This window comes from Dermacentor silvarum, chromosome 1 (assembly GCF_013339745.2).
Source record: "Dermacentor silvarum isolate Dsil-2018 chromosome 1, BIME_Dsil_1.4, whole genome shotgun sequence".
NCBI lineage: Eukaryota > Metazoa > Arthropoda > Arachnida > Ixodida > Ixodidae > Dermacentor > Dermacentor silvarum.
This window is the reverse complement of record NC_051154.1, coordinates 343,931,132-343,947,808: the sequence shown is the minus strand read 5'-3', so window position 1 is coordinate 343,947,808 and position 16,677 is coordinate 343,931,132. Positions and strand designations below refer to the sequence as shown.

The window sequence follows — 16,677 nt, the reverse complement described above, 5'->3', positions numbered from 1 at the left end:
GCCGCAGTACACAGGTGGTGGACAGCGGATTCGATTGGTAGAGTCCCGAGAAGGACTTTCACAGCTGCTGCAAGTGCGGCAATCACGGCGTCCTTCTGCTCGTCCGTGTTGACAGCACTGTGCGGTCGGGACACGGGAGGTAGGGCAGATGGGTTGGCGAGTGCTTGACTGTAAGTGCGCCCGGGCTGCACGTGGGCATTCGGCCGGGATTCGGGCTGTGGGTTGGGTGCAGGGTTCTTAACTTCATTCCTGGCTTCTCGGCGGCCTCACGACGAGTGATGGGTTGTGGGGAGGCGGCCTTGATTTCTGCGACTTTTCGTTCATGCTGCCAACGAGGGCAGCGGGGTTCGGTGGCAATGTGACGGCCGCCACAGTTGATGCACTTGGGCGCCTTGCAGTCTGCAGTGCTCTGAGTGTCGCCGCAGCGAAGGCAGCGAGACTGTTCTGTGCAGGTGGCTGGAACGTGGCCGTACTTCCCGCAGTTGTTGCACTGGAGGGGACGGGGACGTCGTGGGCGCACAGGTCGAGATTGCTTGAAGAGAGCAACCTTGGGGGTGGCGAACTGTCTGCGAACTTCAACACGAGATTGCGGCCGCTGCAGTGTGCAGGCGACAATGGGAGCTGAGCTTGCTATGTTCTGTACGACTGGGTCGCAATCAAAGGCGGGGTCGACGCCAATGACTGACACCAGTGCACACATTTTTGGGTGCGGACTTGGCTTTAACATCAACGCCGCAGATTGAGGAGACAGCAAGGAGTGGCGTGGGATCAGTGTCTGGGAGGCAGTCCACAGCGACTGCGTTGGCGCGCAGGTTGGTGCGGACGCGCATGGCACCAGGCACTTTAGAAAGCTGGGCTGCATCCTTCGAGGCAGACATAAAATTTGCCGTTCTCGTTTTGGGCCTGTACAGTATTGTTTCAGGCAGGTTAGAAGCAGCGACGTTTTGTGGTCGTGGCTGAGAGGGCTCAAGTGGCTGATGACGGCGGAGCCGTTGTTGATGAGCTCGAGAGGTGGTCTGGGCGTAAGCGGACTGGGAGGAGGAATCCTCAGTGAGAGGGCGAATGGGCCCAACTGATCAGCTGGGCTTGAGAGCTTGCCTGCTAGCACACGAGGCAGCGTTGGCATGGTCAGGAGGGGGGCAGTCAGCCGTGAGCGCACATTGTGAGTCACGCGCGTGCACAGAGGCGTTGTTTTCCTCGGTGTTCACAAGGGAGGCGGCGCGGCCTGTAGCAGACGACGCGGCGTTGTGATGACGGAGGCAAGGAGGGGCGGAGTTTGGCGTGGGCGCGCACGGTTAATGGCACGCATGGGCAGAGGCGTTGGACGCTACGATGTTTACGGATGGGGCGGCGCGGGTGGTAGCAGACGACGCGGCACGGAGTTGGGGTGGGGAGGGGGCAAAGGAAGCCCTCGCGAGGGCCGAGAGTGAGTCAGCCGCTGTCGCGCAGACAGTGCGTTCTTCCGAATGGGCGAATGATGTGGCGTGGCAAGTAGCAGACGACGTGACGACGTGGTGGGGAGTTGGGGTGGGGGGGGGGGGGGGGAGATGTAGGGCAGTCTAGGGCAGTCAACAGTCTAGGGTGCCTCGATGCCAGCGCGCTGGCATCGAGGCACCCTAGACTGTTGACACAGGCAAAGAGAGGGCCGTATGGGTGGGGGGGTGTTGGCGCTCTCGGCGTGGGTTTCAGGAAATTGTGACGACGCCGTGTCGGAACCGTGGCTGGATGAGGTGGAGGTATCGTTGTTATCACTGAGGGATGACGACGCGCAGCTGTCAGCAGTAGGTGACAGCTGAGTGCTGGTGTATCCATAGTGGAATGAGCCAGAACAAATACTGGCGCTGCTTGGGGAGGATTCTGAGGTGGACTCGTGACTCTCGCCGCTGCATTCCTCGTTTCCGTCACAGTCAGTGGGCACAATGGGCGCGACTTGTGAAGTGACTTGTTCGAGAGTGGCAGGGGTAGAGGGCTGAGTTGTGGCAGCGAGTTGACCCGCAGCATGAGGCGAGACTAGATGTGAGCTCACCACTGGGGGTTCTTCCTCGGTGACAGGGGGTGCATTGTCATCAGCAGGAGAGGGTTGCATTGAGGAACGTTGTCTTGCCGAAGACTGCTCCTTTGAAGTGGGTCGGAGGAATCTTTTGGGAGGTGCACAGACACGGTCAGAGGTCGTGATTCGGGTTTTGATGGCTCTCTTCACGTTCGGAGAGGAGACGTGGGCTTGACGCGAACGAAGAATTCTTTCAGTCTCTTTCAAAAGTGCTTCGAGGTCGCGGGAGCGGTCGAGACCACTTGCGCCAGAGTCCGAGGATGCGCGTTGCTGGTTGGCATCCATGTTGGTAAGCACGGTAGAGGTGCGAGCTACGTAGTAATGTAGCGAGAGTAAAGAGAAGCTAAGGTACCATTCCCTTGGGAGCCCTAAAAAGGGCTGCGCTAGCGAGCGCGGTCGTGGGAGTAGGAGAAGGGCGGGCGCGAGAGTGCAAAAAGGGCGACGTGCTCCAGTTAGCGCAGGAAAGAAAAAGATGATTTTTATAGCTGTTCTGGTTAAAATACGACACGCATCTCCGACGCTCGAGTGCTCGCTGGCTTTCGAAGCATACACTGACGTAGCCGAGGGCGCAGCAGCGCGCGGAGTGAGTCACGGCCCCAGGCACTCCCGTAAACGCCACCTGGTTAACGTGACGCGAACGCATCTATACGCTCAGCGACTCAAAGGCGAAGCTTGATCAGGCCGGGACAAAGCATGCACGATATACTGCGGGCGCAATGGCAGGGTTCCGCCGCCAGACGTTCGCGGAGGGCAACACCGTCTGGTGCTGGTGTTGCACGGAAGCAAGCTTTGTGTCACGTCGCCGAACTCTCGCATTGGTGGAAGCACCTTCTGGCGCGCTGCCAAGGTCTGCGCTGCGGACGGCAACGCCAACGCCGACAACTCGAAACTGAGGAAGGAACTAAGGAAATTCACCTCAATATCCTGTCCTTCATTCAGAATCTCGATTCGCGAATCAACACACCCACTAACGCGCTTTAAATCATTCGCTGTGAAACAGCTATCGCGCAGCGCATTATCGGACTGCTTTATAGGCGTCAGGCAGGCGACATCCGCAGAGGTCACAGCAGGAGTTATTTGGAAACATGGGAATTAAATGCCACACTTTGCCACTCATGAGACCTTGAGAATATTCGGTCTCATGACCTACTTAGCATAAGCAAACGAAATAAGTACAACGAAGAGTAAATTTAAGAGGAGCGTGACTCATATGCGAGGATGGCGTCGCCACATTAACAGCGGTGCTTTTCTTGGTGCTTGTGCCACTCTACCACTTGACGAAGAAATGTGAAATCCCGCACCATGTTACTGATGTTACAACTGTTACTTGTACTTGCAAGAGAGCGTTATACTCGAAGGAATTTGCACCCTCAGGGGCTTAGCTTGTGCCCGAGCAATAATTCAAATCTATTTGCGGAAACTTCCTTTATTTAACGTTGCGGTCCCGCAACTTTTAGGTCACGAACGGAAAGCGCGTAATAAAGCGGGCACAGCGTTCTGGGAGGAGTGTCCGGCACGCGGCGCTAAAGAAAGTTCACGCAACATAAAACACGCTTTATGTTTGGGGAGAAAATAAGGCCCCAAAAGTATTTGTAGTGCAGGATGTTCTGGACAAACTTCATCCCAGTCCGCCACATACCTCTTTAAAACGCCTCTTCAATATGAGCTTCAACGGCTCTGTATGTAGTGGGCGTGCGGTCATCAACTGATTAGACATCGTTTGTTAGTCGTGCTTTGTCCTGTCAACTTGCACTTCCGTTTTGTTTCTTCGTGTCTAGTGCTTCGTCGCGTACTTAAACCAACTGTTCAACCTTGTCGCAGGGAACATGTACGGTCCACGCGGTGGTTCTTCGACGGCCGCCGCTGTCGCACGTGGCACTTCCCGGCCGGCCGGTGTCCCGACGCCAGCGCCTTCCGCACTCGGAGCCAGTGCTCCCGCATATGCCCATCTTCTCCGGGGGCGCCAGAGGGGGTACGCATCGACGACCGCAAGCGTCGCTTGTTCAAACTAATACGAAAACAATGCGATTGAAGGAAAGGTGGCAACACCGACTAACAGCGGGCTCATTGGCAGTGAAGTTCTATAGTGCACGTGGCTGTTTGCATAGTAGCATTCTTAAACAGGAGCGGAGGCGACCTTGTTTGGTCAAAGACTGCCCGATACAGCACCAATGCGGCCCCGCATTAGGTCTACATTTTCCCAGCTATCTATGCTACTAGCAAGCAGCTTTAGCACACACCAAGCAGCTTTAATACTGCTCTAAAATAAGTAAAAAAATGACATGCGGAGGAGACAGAATAAAAAAAAAAGGGGGGGGGGCTGACTTACCTATTACCTTCGTGAAATACCGGAGCTTCACGTGCCAAAACCGCGATCTTATTATGAGGCACACCGCAGTGGGAAATTCCGGCAATGCCCGCGGGTACAGGAACGTTCTTGCGTTTCTACCTCATCGAAATGCGCCCGTGGACCTTGTGCTCAGCAGCGCCACGCCGTATCCATTGAGCTATTGCCCTGTGTTGATTTATATATTTATATGCAAGCCAATACAAATAGAAGTCTATTCAGCTGCGCAGCTTGTAAGGGAATTGAATGATCGCTTCATTTCACTGTTGTCTTACTATATATACCGGCACTTAACCCTGCATAGCCCGAACATCAAGGAAATATCAAGGAAAATTATAGTCACCTATATTTTCATAGAGAGTACATTAGTAGCAAAAACAAACATGTTACATCATGCAGGGAAGAAAACATAGCAATTAAATTATTAGTAATTGCTTTGATAACTATACATAACCCAAAACTCGTTGCAGCTGTCCGAACTATACTACCGTATATGCGTTAATTTACCTGCGCTTAGATCAGAGTTCTAAGATGTCATATTGAGCGTAGCAGAAGAATACAGTGGGCTTCGTTTGGTTAAATCATACGCGTGGACTATACTCTTTGACCGGAAGACTTTTAACTATCCTTGTAACCGAATATGAGAAGAGAGAAATCGAATATAACATTTTCGAATCAAATGCTTCGATTCGAAACAGAAGCATATAGGATTCGTGTGTCCAAAGTTCAAATATTCGTGCGTCCGCTAATTATGCGAAATACCGCAAGTGGGCTTCCACACGCTACACAAGATGACGGATGCCAGGTTCGCAGCACTGTCGCAGCTAAGGTTAAATTAAAAATTCTGGGGTTTTACGTGGCAAAACCACGATATGACTAGGAGGTACGCCGCAGTGGTGAACTCCGGATTTATTTTCACCACCTGGGGTTGCACCCAAAGCCCGGCACAGGGCCGTTTCTGCATTTCGCCCCTATCTAAATGCGGCCGCCGCGGTCGGGATTTGACCCCGCGACCTCGTGCTTAGCCACTAAGAAACCACGGCGGCTGCCGCTAAGGTCCGTGCCAGGAGCAGGAACACAGCCATCGTCTTCCTCAGCCACGCCTTCTCTCTGCTTGTAGCACGAACAGCGGAACCTTGGTTTCGTCGGACGAGTTGCGTGAACCCGCCGTGGTTCTTCTTCTTTCTGGGGTTTTACGTGCCAAAACCAGTTCTGATTATGAGGCACGCCGTAGTGGAGGGCTCCGGATTAATTTCGACCACCTGGGGTTCTTTAACGTGCACTACAACGCAAGTACACGGGCGTTTTTGCATTTCGCCTCCATCGAAATGCGGCCGCCGCGGCCGGGATTCGATCCCGCGATCTCGAGCTCAGCAGCGCAACGCCTTAGCTGACTGAGCTACCCCGGCGGGTCCCCCCGCCGTGGTTGCTCGGTGGCTATATGGTGTTGGGCTGCTGAGCACGAGGTCTCGGGATCGAATTCCGGCCACGGCGGCCGCATTTCGATGGGGGCGAAATGCGAAAACACCCGTGTACTTAGATTTAGGTGCACGTTAGAGAACCCCAGGTGGTCCAAATTTCCGGAGTCCCCCACTACGGCGCGCCTCATAATCAGATCGTGGTTTTGACACGTAAAACCCCATAATTAAAAAAAAATTAAAGTTGTGTGAACAACGCACTTGTGCGTGGCTTAGAGCGCAATTGCGCCACTCAAGCTGGATTATCTGAAGTGGTGGAAGTTACTTGCACATAACTGGCAATGTGTAGTTAGCTAATTAAAAGTAAATGCTAAGTCTTGGTGTTCGTATTTTTTTTTTTTAACGCGAGATAAACCGAAATCACGCGGAACGGTACGAGGAACCAAGAAAACTGATGAGCTCGTTGTTTAGAGAGAAAGCAACATACGAATCCAGCACACAATGAAGCCTGGGAAAGGCATAGAGGAAATTAGCTACCCATTAACTGCAGGTTGGAGCTAGACTTGTGGCGAACGTGATATTCTTAATGAAGCAAAAAGAAAATGAAAATGGAAAAGACAACTTTCGGGCAAATCGGTGGGAGCCGCGCCCTCGAGTCGAAGGTGGCGTTTTTGTGGCCGAGAAGTCTTTAGAAAACGCGTATTAAGCTTTCGCTATGCGAATCCACGGAAAGTGTCAAAATTTAGTCAGCATTTGCAGCTTATAGGATAAGACCGCGAAATATAGCGATGAAGAACAGTTATAACCCAGCTCGAAACAAGGCGCGATCGCTGCGGGGTGATTTTGACGACGGGAGATAACATTCTGTGCTAAAGTAAACTTCACTTCGTTTTACTATCTACCGGGCCACGTACTTCTCAGATAGGCCACACAAATTTATTATGTCTACGTCACTTTTGCATCATTGCGAAACTTTTGCATCTTAAAGGTGGTGCTTCGCGGGCTTCTCTTCAAACCCATCGTATACAGGGTGTTTTTACACGAAGATCTTAAGTAATATTTAAAAATAGCAATTTTGAAATCAAACGGCGGTTCCTTCAGAGACATGCCGTCAGTTGTGGTGACCATGTGGTGGTGGGTGATACATGGTAATCAGTCGCTAATTAACGAAAAATCGCAAACTTTAAATCTTTTAGTTTCAGCGGTCTCATCGTAATCGGGAAATTGCAGCGGGAGGCTGCAGTGAGCGTGCAAACCAGTGCGCTGCGACAGCGCGCACTGGCTGCCCACTATTTCAAAATTTTGGGATCTAATGGCAAAGTGACTTGATTCCGTTTTGTGACGTAGCACGACGAAGCGTGTACTGCATGTGGCGACTTCGAGGAATAAAAAAAATTATGAGGTTTTACGTGCCGAAACCAGTTCTGATTATGAGGCACGCCGTAATGGGGGACTCCGGAAATTTATACCACCTGGGGTTCTTTAACGTGCACCTAAATCTAAGTACACGGGTGTTTTCGCATTTCGCCCCCATCGAAATACGGCCGCCGTGGCCGGGATTCGATCCCGCGACCTCGTGCTCAGCAGCCCAACACCATAGCCACTGAGCAACCACGGCGGGTGGACTTCGAGGAATGAAAGTAATAATAGTAATTATAAATTCTTGGGTGTACATGTAAAAAACACCGTATGATTATGAGGCATGCAGTATAGTGGGGGACTCCGGAATAATTTTGACCATATGGGCTTTTCTAACGTGCACCTAAATTTAAGTACACGATCGATTGCGGCAGATTTCTGTGGGCTTCACGCTCTATCATGACGGCGAAATTCACAGACGAAATCAAGCACCGACACCAGCAGGCGACTCGTTCAAAGCGTCGAAAGCAGCTCACAAAATGATAAACGTACATAGAGCCCGCAAATTTAGATGTATAGTGCGCTGTCGCCACATGGCGAACTCTTGCAGAAAAATTCTACTTCTACATGTCCATGAGAATGTAGTGGGACTATGTGTGCAGAAAAAAAAATAAAACAGGCACATTTAAGAATAAATTGGCGCCAGCACGCACTTCGCTCATTATACACCTTAAGCCGGCCTTTCCAAATAAGTAAGAGATGATATAGCAGCGCACAATTAATTTTCTTCTCGCCTCATCCAAGCCGCGGCAACTTTATCGGGGAATCCCGAAAGCCCCTTTGACGCATGAAAAGCCTTTTGGGTGCCTCGATAGCAGCGAGAAGCGGTACCATCGAGGCACCCGAAAGAACTGTCGGCTGCGAGCGCCGCGTTACGGAGAAAGAGGCGGCCACGGCCAACGCTGAACTTACGCTCTCTGCGTGCGACTGTGACGGCCGGAACAAACCTGCCAGCGCGCGCAGTATCGGAGGCCATCGTGGGCAGTGATCCTCGCTTCCTTTCGTAGCCAGTATAGCGCGCACGCGAATGCGTACGGCGTGCATGTCTTGCAAAGACTTTGTTTCGTGGCTGTACCGCACCCATGAATAGATTGTGTGTCTTGCTAGACGATGCGCACAAGCACTTGCCCTCGTGCTATTGTCTTTACGCTCTAATAAAATCTCTGGTTGACCTTGACGAACGCGATCTGCATTATCGCATGGCCACATATTTTAGCCACTCATCGGTTCAAGCACATAGGACAGCACGTTTTATTGTGAGAAAAACAATTCGAGTAGCCGCTGAAGGATGGGAATGAAGAGCTCAAGGCACACCCGTGTCTTCATGCAGCCCAAGTCTGTGGCAGATTTCAGGTTCCACGTAATTAGATTCGGGCAGCGCGCACATTGCTCACCGCATAAAACAAATACTCAAGCTTCCAGACATATACCGCATGTGGATAATCTGTAGAATTAAATGTCTAACGGTTCGTGCTCTTTGCGCGTGTAATAGGAAGACTCTGTGATTCTCGCGTAAAATTGATGGTAGACAGTATATTACTGTTTCACCGCCGCCTTCAACGGGACTTAGCGCTAAAACGTTGTTCAAAACCGATAATAGCCAATCACCTCCGTGTACTTGAGGCGCGTTCTCAGCCGGCCACATATCCACACGGACGCAGCGATGCTACTGCCACCTTTCGTTCAATCTCACGGCGCATATATAGACGATTTTATATTCGAGTCCTGAGCGCCGCCATCTTGGGTTGTTACGCGAACAATTTCGAACTTTTATGAGAAACGAAGTCACGTAATATGGTCACAAAACACGGAACGCCTTTATACAACTATTTTCAACTATTTTCATGCTTGCAAATCGACTGTAGTAACGTATGTACATTTTGTTGTTAAAGGCTGAAAACAGCAGCGTCAACAGCCCACGATAGCGGCACCTAAACGATTCCGTAAAATAGTTTATACGGAAGCTCCAGGCGCTGTCGCGCCGTCGTTGAGCCGTCTCGTGTGCGAAGCGGCGTGCACGGCCTGCTCAGCTTAGCCCGCCCAGCTCGCGCGCCCCGAGTGTTGGGAGATCACGTAGTCGGCTGTGGGCACACAAGGGTGCGAGGGCAAGCATACGAGCACGGCAGCGAAGACGAGCAGTTAATGCGAGAAGGCCATGCGTAGTCTTGATAAGCGCTGTCTCACCGCGCGCCTAGGTTTCAATGTCACGTGATCTGCCCAGTTTTGCAGGCCCGCCACGGTGAACTCGTAAAGGGAGCGGAAGCACGTAGCATTCACTTTGGGTTAAGCAGGTGCGCTTCCCGCTGCCAGCGCTCACGCCGCCACCGTCGTGACCGCGAGTGCCAGCGGTCATGGAGCGAACACTGTTCCTGTGTGTCTTCGGGCGGATGACACTACACGTGTTTTGTTAATTAGCGAACTTTTGCTCCAGTTCATGCTGCCCATGAAAAATATACTCTTAATACCTTGCTGTCACTGTCAATGTTTCACCACTCGGGCAAAACGGCAAATTTTTTAGACACCAGTGCTACCTTTATAAATAACGAAATATAATCAAAACATACAAACCTCGGCTGTTACCCTCGTTGAAGGTAAAGAAGCGCTGGTTACAGCGGGTGTTTCAGCGAACACTTTCAAACTTTTGTAAAGGTTGCGTGTGACACCTTAATAAAACGTCGTTTTATGCATTGAAGCACAAAAGTAACTGGAACGCCAATGCATTTCTCCGCTAAGTTTGGGAAATATCTCGAAAATATCTCGAAAGTGGTGGCATCCTGAGAATTCGTTCCAAGGGGATCCGCCTCGTGAACTGCACGGCTAGAATTTGTAAATTGTAATATGGGCCGCAAGGTAATTAGTTAAATCATAATTAGTGATTTCGTTAATTAGTCGATTATGCATTTCAATTTTTTTTGTGCAAGTCATGTCCGCCTCTTCGAGTAGACCAGTTTATGAACTAGAATTGTGTTATCTTCCACCGGCAACCTTTAAAAAAATTTGAGAGTTCACTGAAACACCCAGTATGCAAGATGCGAATATGTGCGCAAGCAGGACTTTGATTATGGCAAGTTGGATCACAGCTGATCGGGAGAACTCAGCGCAAATAAAAAAAAAAAAAGAGGCAGGGATAAAGAGCCCACAGTACACACAGCGCTCGTCCCGTGTATGGTCTGTTGCTTGTACCTGCCCTTTTTGCGCTGCGTTCACCCAAGTTAGCGAATATGTGCGCCTTTATAAGCGTGGGTATAATGCCTACCCTTGCCCGCCCACCACCATGCGTAGTCAGTGGGAAATTGCCAACGTCCAATCAATCGGCTTGTTCGCAGAAGCACAAGCCGGACCATCGCTGTGGCCCGCCCCGGTCGCAGCCGTGTAGCGAGCGCCACCTGCGCTTCCCCTTCTTCGCCGACGTGTCCTCGGGCGATGGCCGCGTGCGCTGCCTGCAGGCGTCGCAGGCGACGCTGGTCGGTCGCCGCTGCCTGGTCGCGCCGAACCGCTTCTCGGGTGTGGCCGAGTGCCGCGCGGCGTGCGTCCGGCACGCTGGCCGAGCTCAGCCGAGCCGCCCGAGGAGTCGTCGCGAGGAAGAGAACAAGGCCATGCAAGAGGAGCCACGAGGCCGTCGCCGCGCGCATGCGCGATTTTTTAACGTTTCGAAAATATCGATGCATTAAAAGGCTGTAGGCCCCAAAATTGTGGTTGTTCGTGCCATTTCCCCGCCCCACAATAAATACAGCATTCGACAAGTTCTCTAGAATGCATTCCCGAAACAATTACCTATAGCCGTCCCACGACAGTTTATTATTTTTTCGTAGCGTTAGCTACACTGGCCTAGCCAAGCCCGTTTCGCGCGGCACATCAAGAGCCGTGCTGCGCATGCGCAAGGATCAGTGATGTCACACGGCTTGCGCACCGGAGCCACCGGAGCCGGCACCTCTCGCGCACTCCGCCGCCGCCGCGCGCGACTCACCGCCGCCGGTCTGCGCATTCCAGAGGAGTGACGTCGTAGCCGTGGTAGACGCACTGGCGCCGGCGCACGCTCGCTGTGCAGTCGCCGTCTGACACTGCGCTGGAGCCGCTGCGCTTCTGACTGGCGTTTGCCAGTGTGGTACAGCCATGGAGAAGGAGAGCGCAAATGCTGCTCAACAGCGCAGAAGAACGGAGAAGCTTGACTCATCGGATCCCGAAGTAGTTGCCTGGCAATTAGCGGTTGAGCGTAGGAGACAACCAGGAAAGCTAAGAATAATCAGCTGAACCTTTGCTAATGCTACGTATATCCTGGCATAGGCGAGCTAAGCCACTGCAACTTTTTTAAATTTTCCCAGTTAAACACTTGCCAAACTCGTAGTATCCCAACACAACACACACTGCAGCCAATCGTCCTCCGATAAAATGTGGCCGCGAGGCCCTGCACGCTCGATAGCCTTGGAGCGTTTTCCCTCTTGCGTTTCTGCAGGGAAAAAAAGATTGCGGCAGATTTTTCGTCATCCCTCGGCGTAGCCGAACGAGGACAGCGAGGGATGAAGGAGCGAACGCGGAGCGCAGCTGGGGATGAAAGACTGCGATAGCGAAGAGAGTGCGAGCATGATTGTTGAGGAGGAGGAGGGTGCTGCGCAAGCATGATGAGCAAAGCGGAATGCCACACGAGCTGCTTCACGGCGGCGACTAGGCATGCGGTGAGCGCGTCCACGGATACCACATATGGAAACAAAGCTCTGTCGTGGGCTTCGGACCCACTGCGAATGCGCTACTTCGGCTGCGCCTCGGCAGCTAGCGAATGCGCCCCGCGGGGGCCACGCGTTCCCGTGTTCACGCTTTCTTTCTGAAGAATCGGCGACGCAACCGGTGGAAATGCTTCATTTGGCGCTGCTGCTAAACGAGCTGCCCGAGCAGAGGCTCAGCGCCACCGCCGAGAGGAACCTGTCGTTCAGCATCAAATTCTTTGCCACAATATATCGCGAATTCAAAACGCCTAAACAAGTGCGCTCAAAATTCGCATCATGGAGCATCGTAATCGTCGGTGAATTTTTTCGCCTACCCCTACCCACTTTAGCCGGGCAATATACAGGATGGGTAGAACTTGTTGCTGGGCTAGTTGGTTGACATCCGAGGAAAGCATGGTTGCGCGAACAGGAAAAGAAAGACTTGGAAAGAAAAGTAGGAAACGATAGGTCAGGCGCTGATTGATGTAGCTTGAAGCAGACATGCTAAAGAAAGGCCCCATTGTACTAGAAATGTAATTGAGTAGAACTTGTTGCTGGGCGAGTTGGTTGACATCCGGGATCAGCGCCTGACCTATCCTTTCCTACTTTTATTTCCAAGTCTTTCTTTTCCTGTTCGCGTAACCATGCGTTCCTCGAATATACAGGGTGTCCCAGCAACTTTAGCCAGAGTTGATACTGACGTAATCAGAGTTAATCGGACGTTTTGCAAAACTTTTATTGGAATGTTTTGCCCAACTTCGTGTTTAAGAAGTTGGTTAATTAATCTTGACTAATTATGCAATTAAGCAGAATACAAAAAAATGTCGCAGTTTCGCCCAAAAGGCGAAGCATCGATTGCGATAGCAAATTCGTAGAGAGCTATTCGGAGTAGGGATAGTGGTTTTATCGGCTGCATAAACTTGGACACATTCGCTTACTAACTGAATTAACAATCGTTGTGTCAGCGCGCACAAGCAAACATGAATAGATCACACTGAGTGACCGCAGACAAAGACTGTCAAAACGCTGGCAGCAAGCGCAGCCGCCGCAGCGGGCGAAGGCTCGCGCGGTCTATCGCTTCAACGGAAACTGAGAGTCGAATGCACAGCGCATACAAAGGTCAGAGCCGTGTGGAGATAAGAGACGGTGCGGGCGACCGCCAACGCAAGGCGAAGTGCAGAGGAGTTGTGCAGAGGAGTTGTTGGCCGAGGAGAAGCTGCCCCCCCCTCTCCCACTACTTGCCGCGCTGCCTTCCCGCTTTCTTGCTTTCGCGTGGGAGATTGAGTGGCAGGATACGCCTTTGGTGCCGGAGCACAGCGCCGCCCCGCCTCCCTCTCTCCCATACCTCCACGGCTTTTCGCGCGACGGTCGCGTTTGCTTTCCACCGTGCGTTCGCTCTCCGTGATAGCGCGCGAGGGAGTTCGCCCTCCGTGATAGCGTGCGTCCCCCGCGCGCTTTCGCTCGCGCATACGGCGCGCGGCGACGATTTTATCGCCCTTGGAATCTATACGGAACCTCACGGCGATGGCGACGGCGACCCCGACGGCAGAAATCCGCTTGAAGTGTCCATATAATTGCTATCGCAATAAAATACTGTGACTTACTCCTTACAATAGTCAGTAACGTGCATTTCGTCGCAGTGGAATTGTGTCTCACCTGTGGCAACGAGGGAGATCTCACTGGGGCATTGCCTCAAGACGCACCCCATTCCTGCGCAGGGAATGGTAACGCATATCATTGGCGAAATGCTAACACGAGCCCGGAGAGACCTTTATTGGCGCGATCGACGCGAACGGGAAAGTGCGCTATGTGCAAGTATTAATCACTGCCGGGCCTATTTTTACTCAAGTGGACTCCGGCGCGGAAGTTTCTGCGGTGCCGTCAACTTTCCCCGGATTACGCACAAGCCTAGAGAAAGCAGGTGAGGTATTGCAGGGTGCGGGGGTCAACTAGCTCAACGTACTAGTTAAATCTGGCGCCGAGATAGCGTGGAAAGCAAAGGTTGCCAGTAAACTTGTTATGTCGTTATTCCGCTGCTCGACGTACTTTTGAGAAAGCCAGTGCTAGGTGCACTCAGTGTTATTAAACTTGTCAATACGCCTAGTGCAACGTAATAGGGTTATGAGGCTCTCTTTCCGAAAATGTTCCAAAGCTCTGGAACTATGCCAGCTCAGCACACAACCAGGGCCGGTATTTTGTAGCGATGCCTTTAATGTCATAATGCCTGTTCGTGCTTATCGCGCTTTGTCAGTGGTCAGAGCGACGGCCCGCTCGCGTTATCAACGTTGATATCGTGAGCGGACCGTCGCTCTGACCATTGACAAAGCGCAATAAGCGCGAAAATTCATTATTATTTTAAAGGCATCGCTACAAAATAGCGGCCCAGGGCCACGATTTTGTAGCGATGCCTTATGACTTATTTTGTAATAGTCTTATCATCCACCGCTCACGGCCGGCTGATCCCGTTGATAACACGAGCGGACCGTCGCACTGACCACTGACAAAGCGCGATAAGCGCGAAAAGGCATTATTACTTTAAAGGCATCGCTACAAAATACCGGCCCAGACTCCAGCCTAGGGCAGTTCCGCATGACATTACGTACCGTTACACGTAGGAATGGATACCAATTCAATTTGCGCTGAATTGAAGCAGGAGAATGAAAATTAAAGCGTGGGGGGTGTCATAAGGAAAGTAGATGGCTCCACCGAATGGTATGCAGGAGTAGTTACGCTCATAAAACAATCAGGTGACGTGAGGGTATGTGTAGACCTAACCAAGCGGAACAAATGTGCTATCCGAGAGCCAGAATCATAGGCGTGTCTACCGGGGGGGCAGGGGGGGCACTTGCCCCCCCACTGTCAGAAGTGGGGGGGCAAAGCATGCCATTTGCCCCCCCCCCCCCCCCCACTTTCGAAAGCGGGCACATTCGGCTACACACTGGAAAGTCCAACAAAACTACAGCTGAAGCTAAATTTTATTTCTTAATAGAGTCACCACGTTAATATACTGCTTTTCTTTACTACGTATCCCCGGTTTGGGCAGCGAGTATTGTGCCTCCTCGTGACGCGCTGTAGCGGGCGACGCGCGAGATTCGACATACACGCTTGCATTGCGCAGAAGTCCTGGCGCTGGACAGTTCCCGCAGTTACAAATTACCGCCTAACCATATTTGAAAAAAGTTGTCGCAGTTTCACCTGAAAGGTGAAGCATCAATTGCGATAGCAAATTTGTAGAGAGATATACGGAGTAATGATATTAGCTTTATCAGCTGTATAAACTTGGACATGCAGCAGCACCGGCAACGCGCCGAACTGTTGTCGACGCCGTCGGCATTTTGCCCGCGTTCGCTCAAAATGCGTGCGGCGTTGGTGACTGTTGCCGGAGCCTCTGATATAAATAGGCACTTGGTGCCGCAGCTAAACGTCGCCTCCCTTCCCTCCCCCTTCCCCCCCTCCCCCACGGCCTCTCGCGCATCGGAAGAAGGCGCGTTTGCTCTACATATATGGTGATTGTAAAGGAGGAAAGAGACGCCTACTTCTGCAGCCCTTAAGGAAGCACGGCGCAGAACGCGCGTTTGTTCTCCGCCGTGCGTTCACTCCCCGTGAAAGAGCGCGTCCCTCGCGCCCCTTTCACTCGCACATACAGCGTTCGGCGGCGCGCGGCCAGGAGTTCGCCCTGACTGTCGAAGAGAGAGGTTGTGTTGCGTCTCGCTCCGACGACCTCGCCTCGCCAGTCGCGCCTAGCTCTTCTCCCGTGCGGTCGTGCCTGCACATCGCCCCGGCGTGTGCTGCACGAGCCGCGTGGCTCACCATCGTCGGCGACGTCACCTGCAGCCGCGCACGATTTGCGCGTCCCAACGCGCAACCCTGTGTGTACCCTGCGGGCTTGCATCGTGCGACGAGTGGATTTGCTTCAGTGTTGTGCTCCGCGAGTGGCGTTCCCAACCCGACATCTGTGCCGCGTCCCCGGCTGTGCCGCCTCGTGCGCGCATCGCGTGGTCGGTGCTGTGCGCGCGACGTGCGTGTAGTGTGTTTGCCCCCTGTGACGCGCGGTTCGCGTGTTGACTGCGGAGCCGAACGGCATGGAGGGCTTCCGCAGGCCAGGAGAGCGCCCGCCGCGCGCGGGCCATCGTCGAAGTGCGAGCGCGTCTCTCGCGACCTTTGTGCCCGTGACGCTACAAGCGTCGCGTGAGCGAGGCGAACTAGAGGTGCGCGCCGCCGAGATCGTGGACGCGTGGATAAAGAAACAGGCCACCACCACCCAAGCAGCTGCCGCCGCGGCCGCGCCCGCCGTCACCGAGACACACGTGGCGCCGGCTAAACCTTCCCCGCAAGCGAGCCTTCCCCCCTCGGAGCAGGACGCCGCCATTGCTGCCATGGCGAGCACCCCGCTGCCCCCATCCGACGACGAGGAGGCCATGGACTCCTCCTCCTCGCGCAAACGCATGCGCGAAGCAGAGAGCGAGGAGGAGGAGCAAACCGGTCGCCGCAGGCTGCCGCCGCCGACCGCCCCACCTTGCCCGGAGAGCAGGGACGACGGCGACGCCATCTCCCGGCGCCCGAGGGACTCAGCCGCCTCCTCGTCATCGCCCGCGGCACGAGATGGCGCCCCCGCCGATCCGCCGGCTGCGCCGGCTCTCCTGCTCCTCTCGACCACCAGCGCCGCCCCTCGGACGCCCGGCGAGTCGTCCGCTGCCTCCTTCGCGCTCTCACCGAGGGAGGGCGCGCGCATCAACACGGTCG

At 53.2% G+C, this 16,677-nt stretch overlaps 1 protein-coding gene across 1 annotated transcript in view; it reads left to right on the top strand.

Annotated features, from left to right (window-relative positions):
* The window catches only part of LOC125943334 (uncharacterized), a 32,243-nt gene extending 21,338 nt beyond the window's left edge, over window positions 1-10,905 (top strand). Inside the window, exons 6-7 of the mRNA XM_049662512.1 lie at window positions 3,872-4,022; window positions 10,561-10,905. Of these exons, the coding sequence (XP_049518469.1) occupies window positions 3,872-4,022; window positions 10,561-10,905 (496 nt within the window). The remainder of the gene's footprint in view (window positions 1-3,871; window positions 4,023-10,560) is intronic.
* Window positions 10,906-16,677: the final 5,772 nt, after the last annotated feature.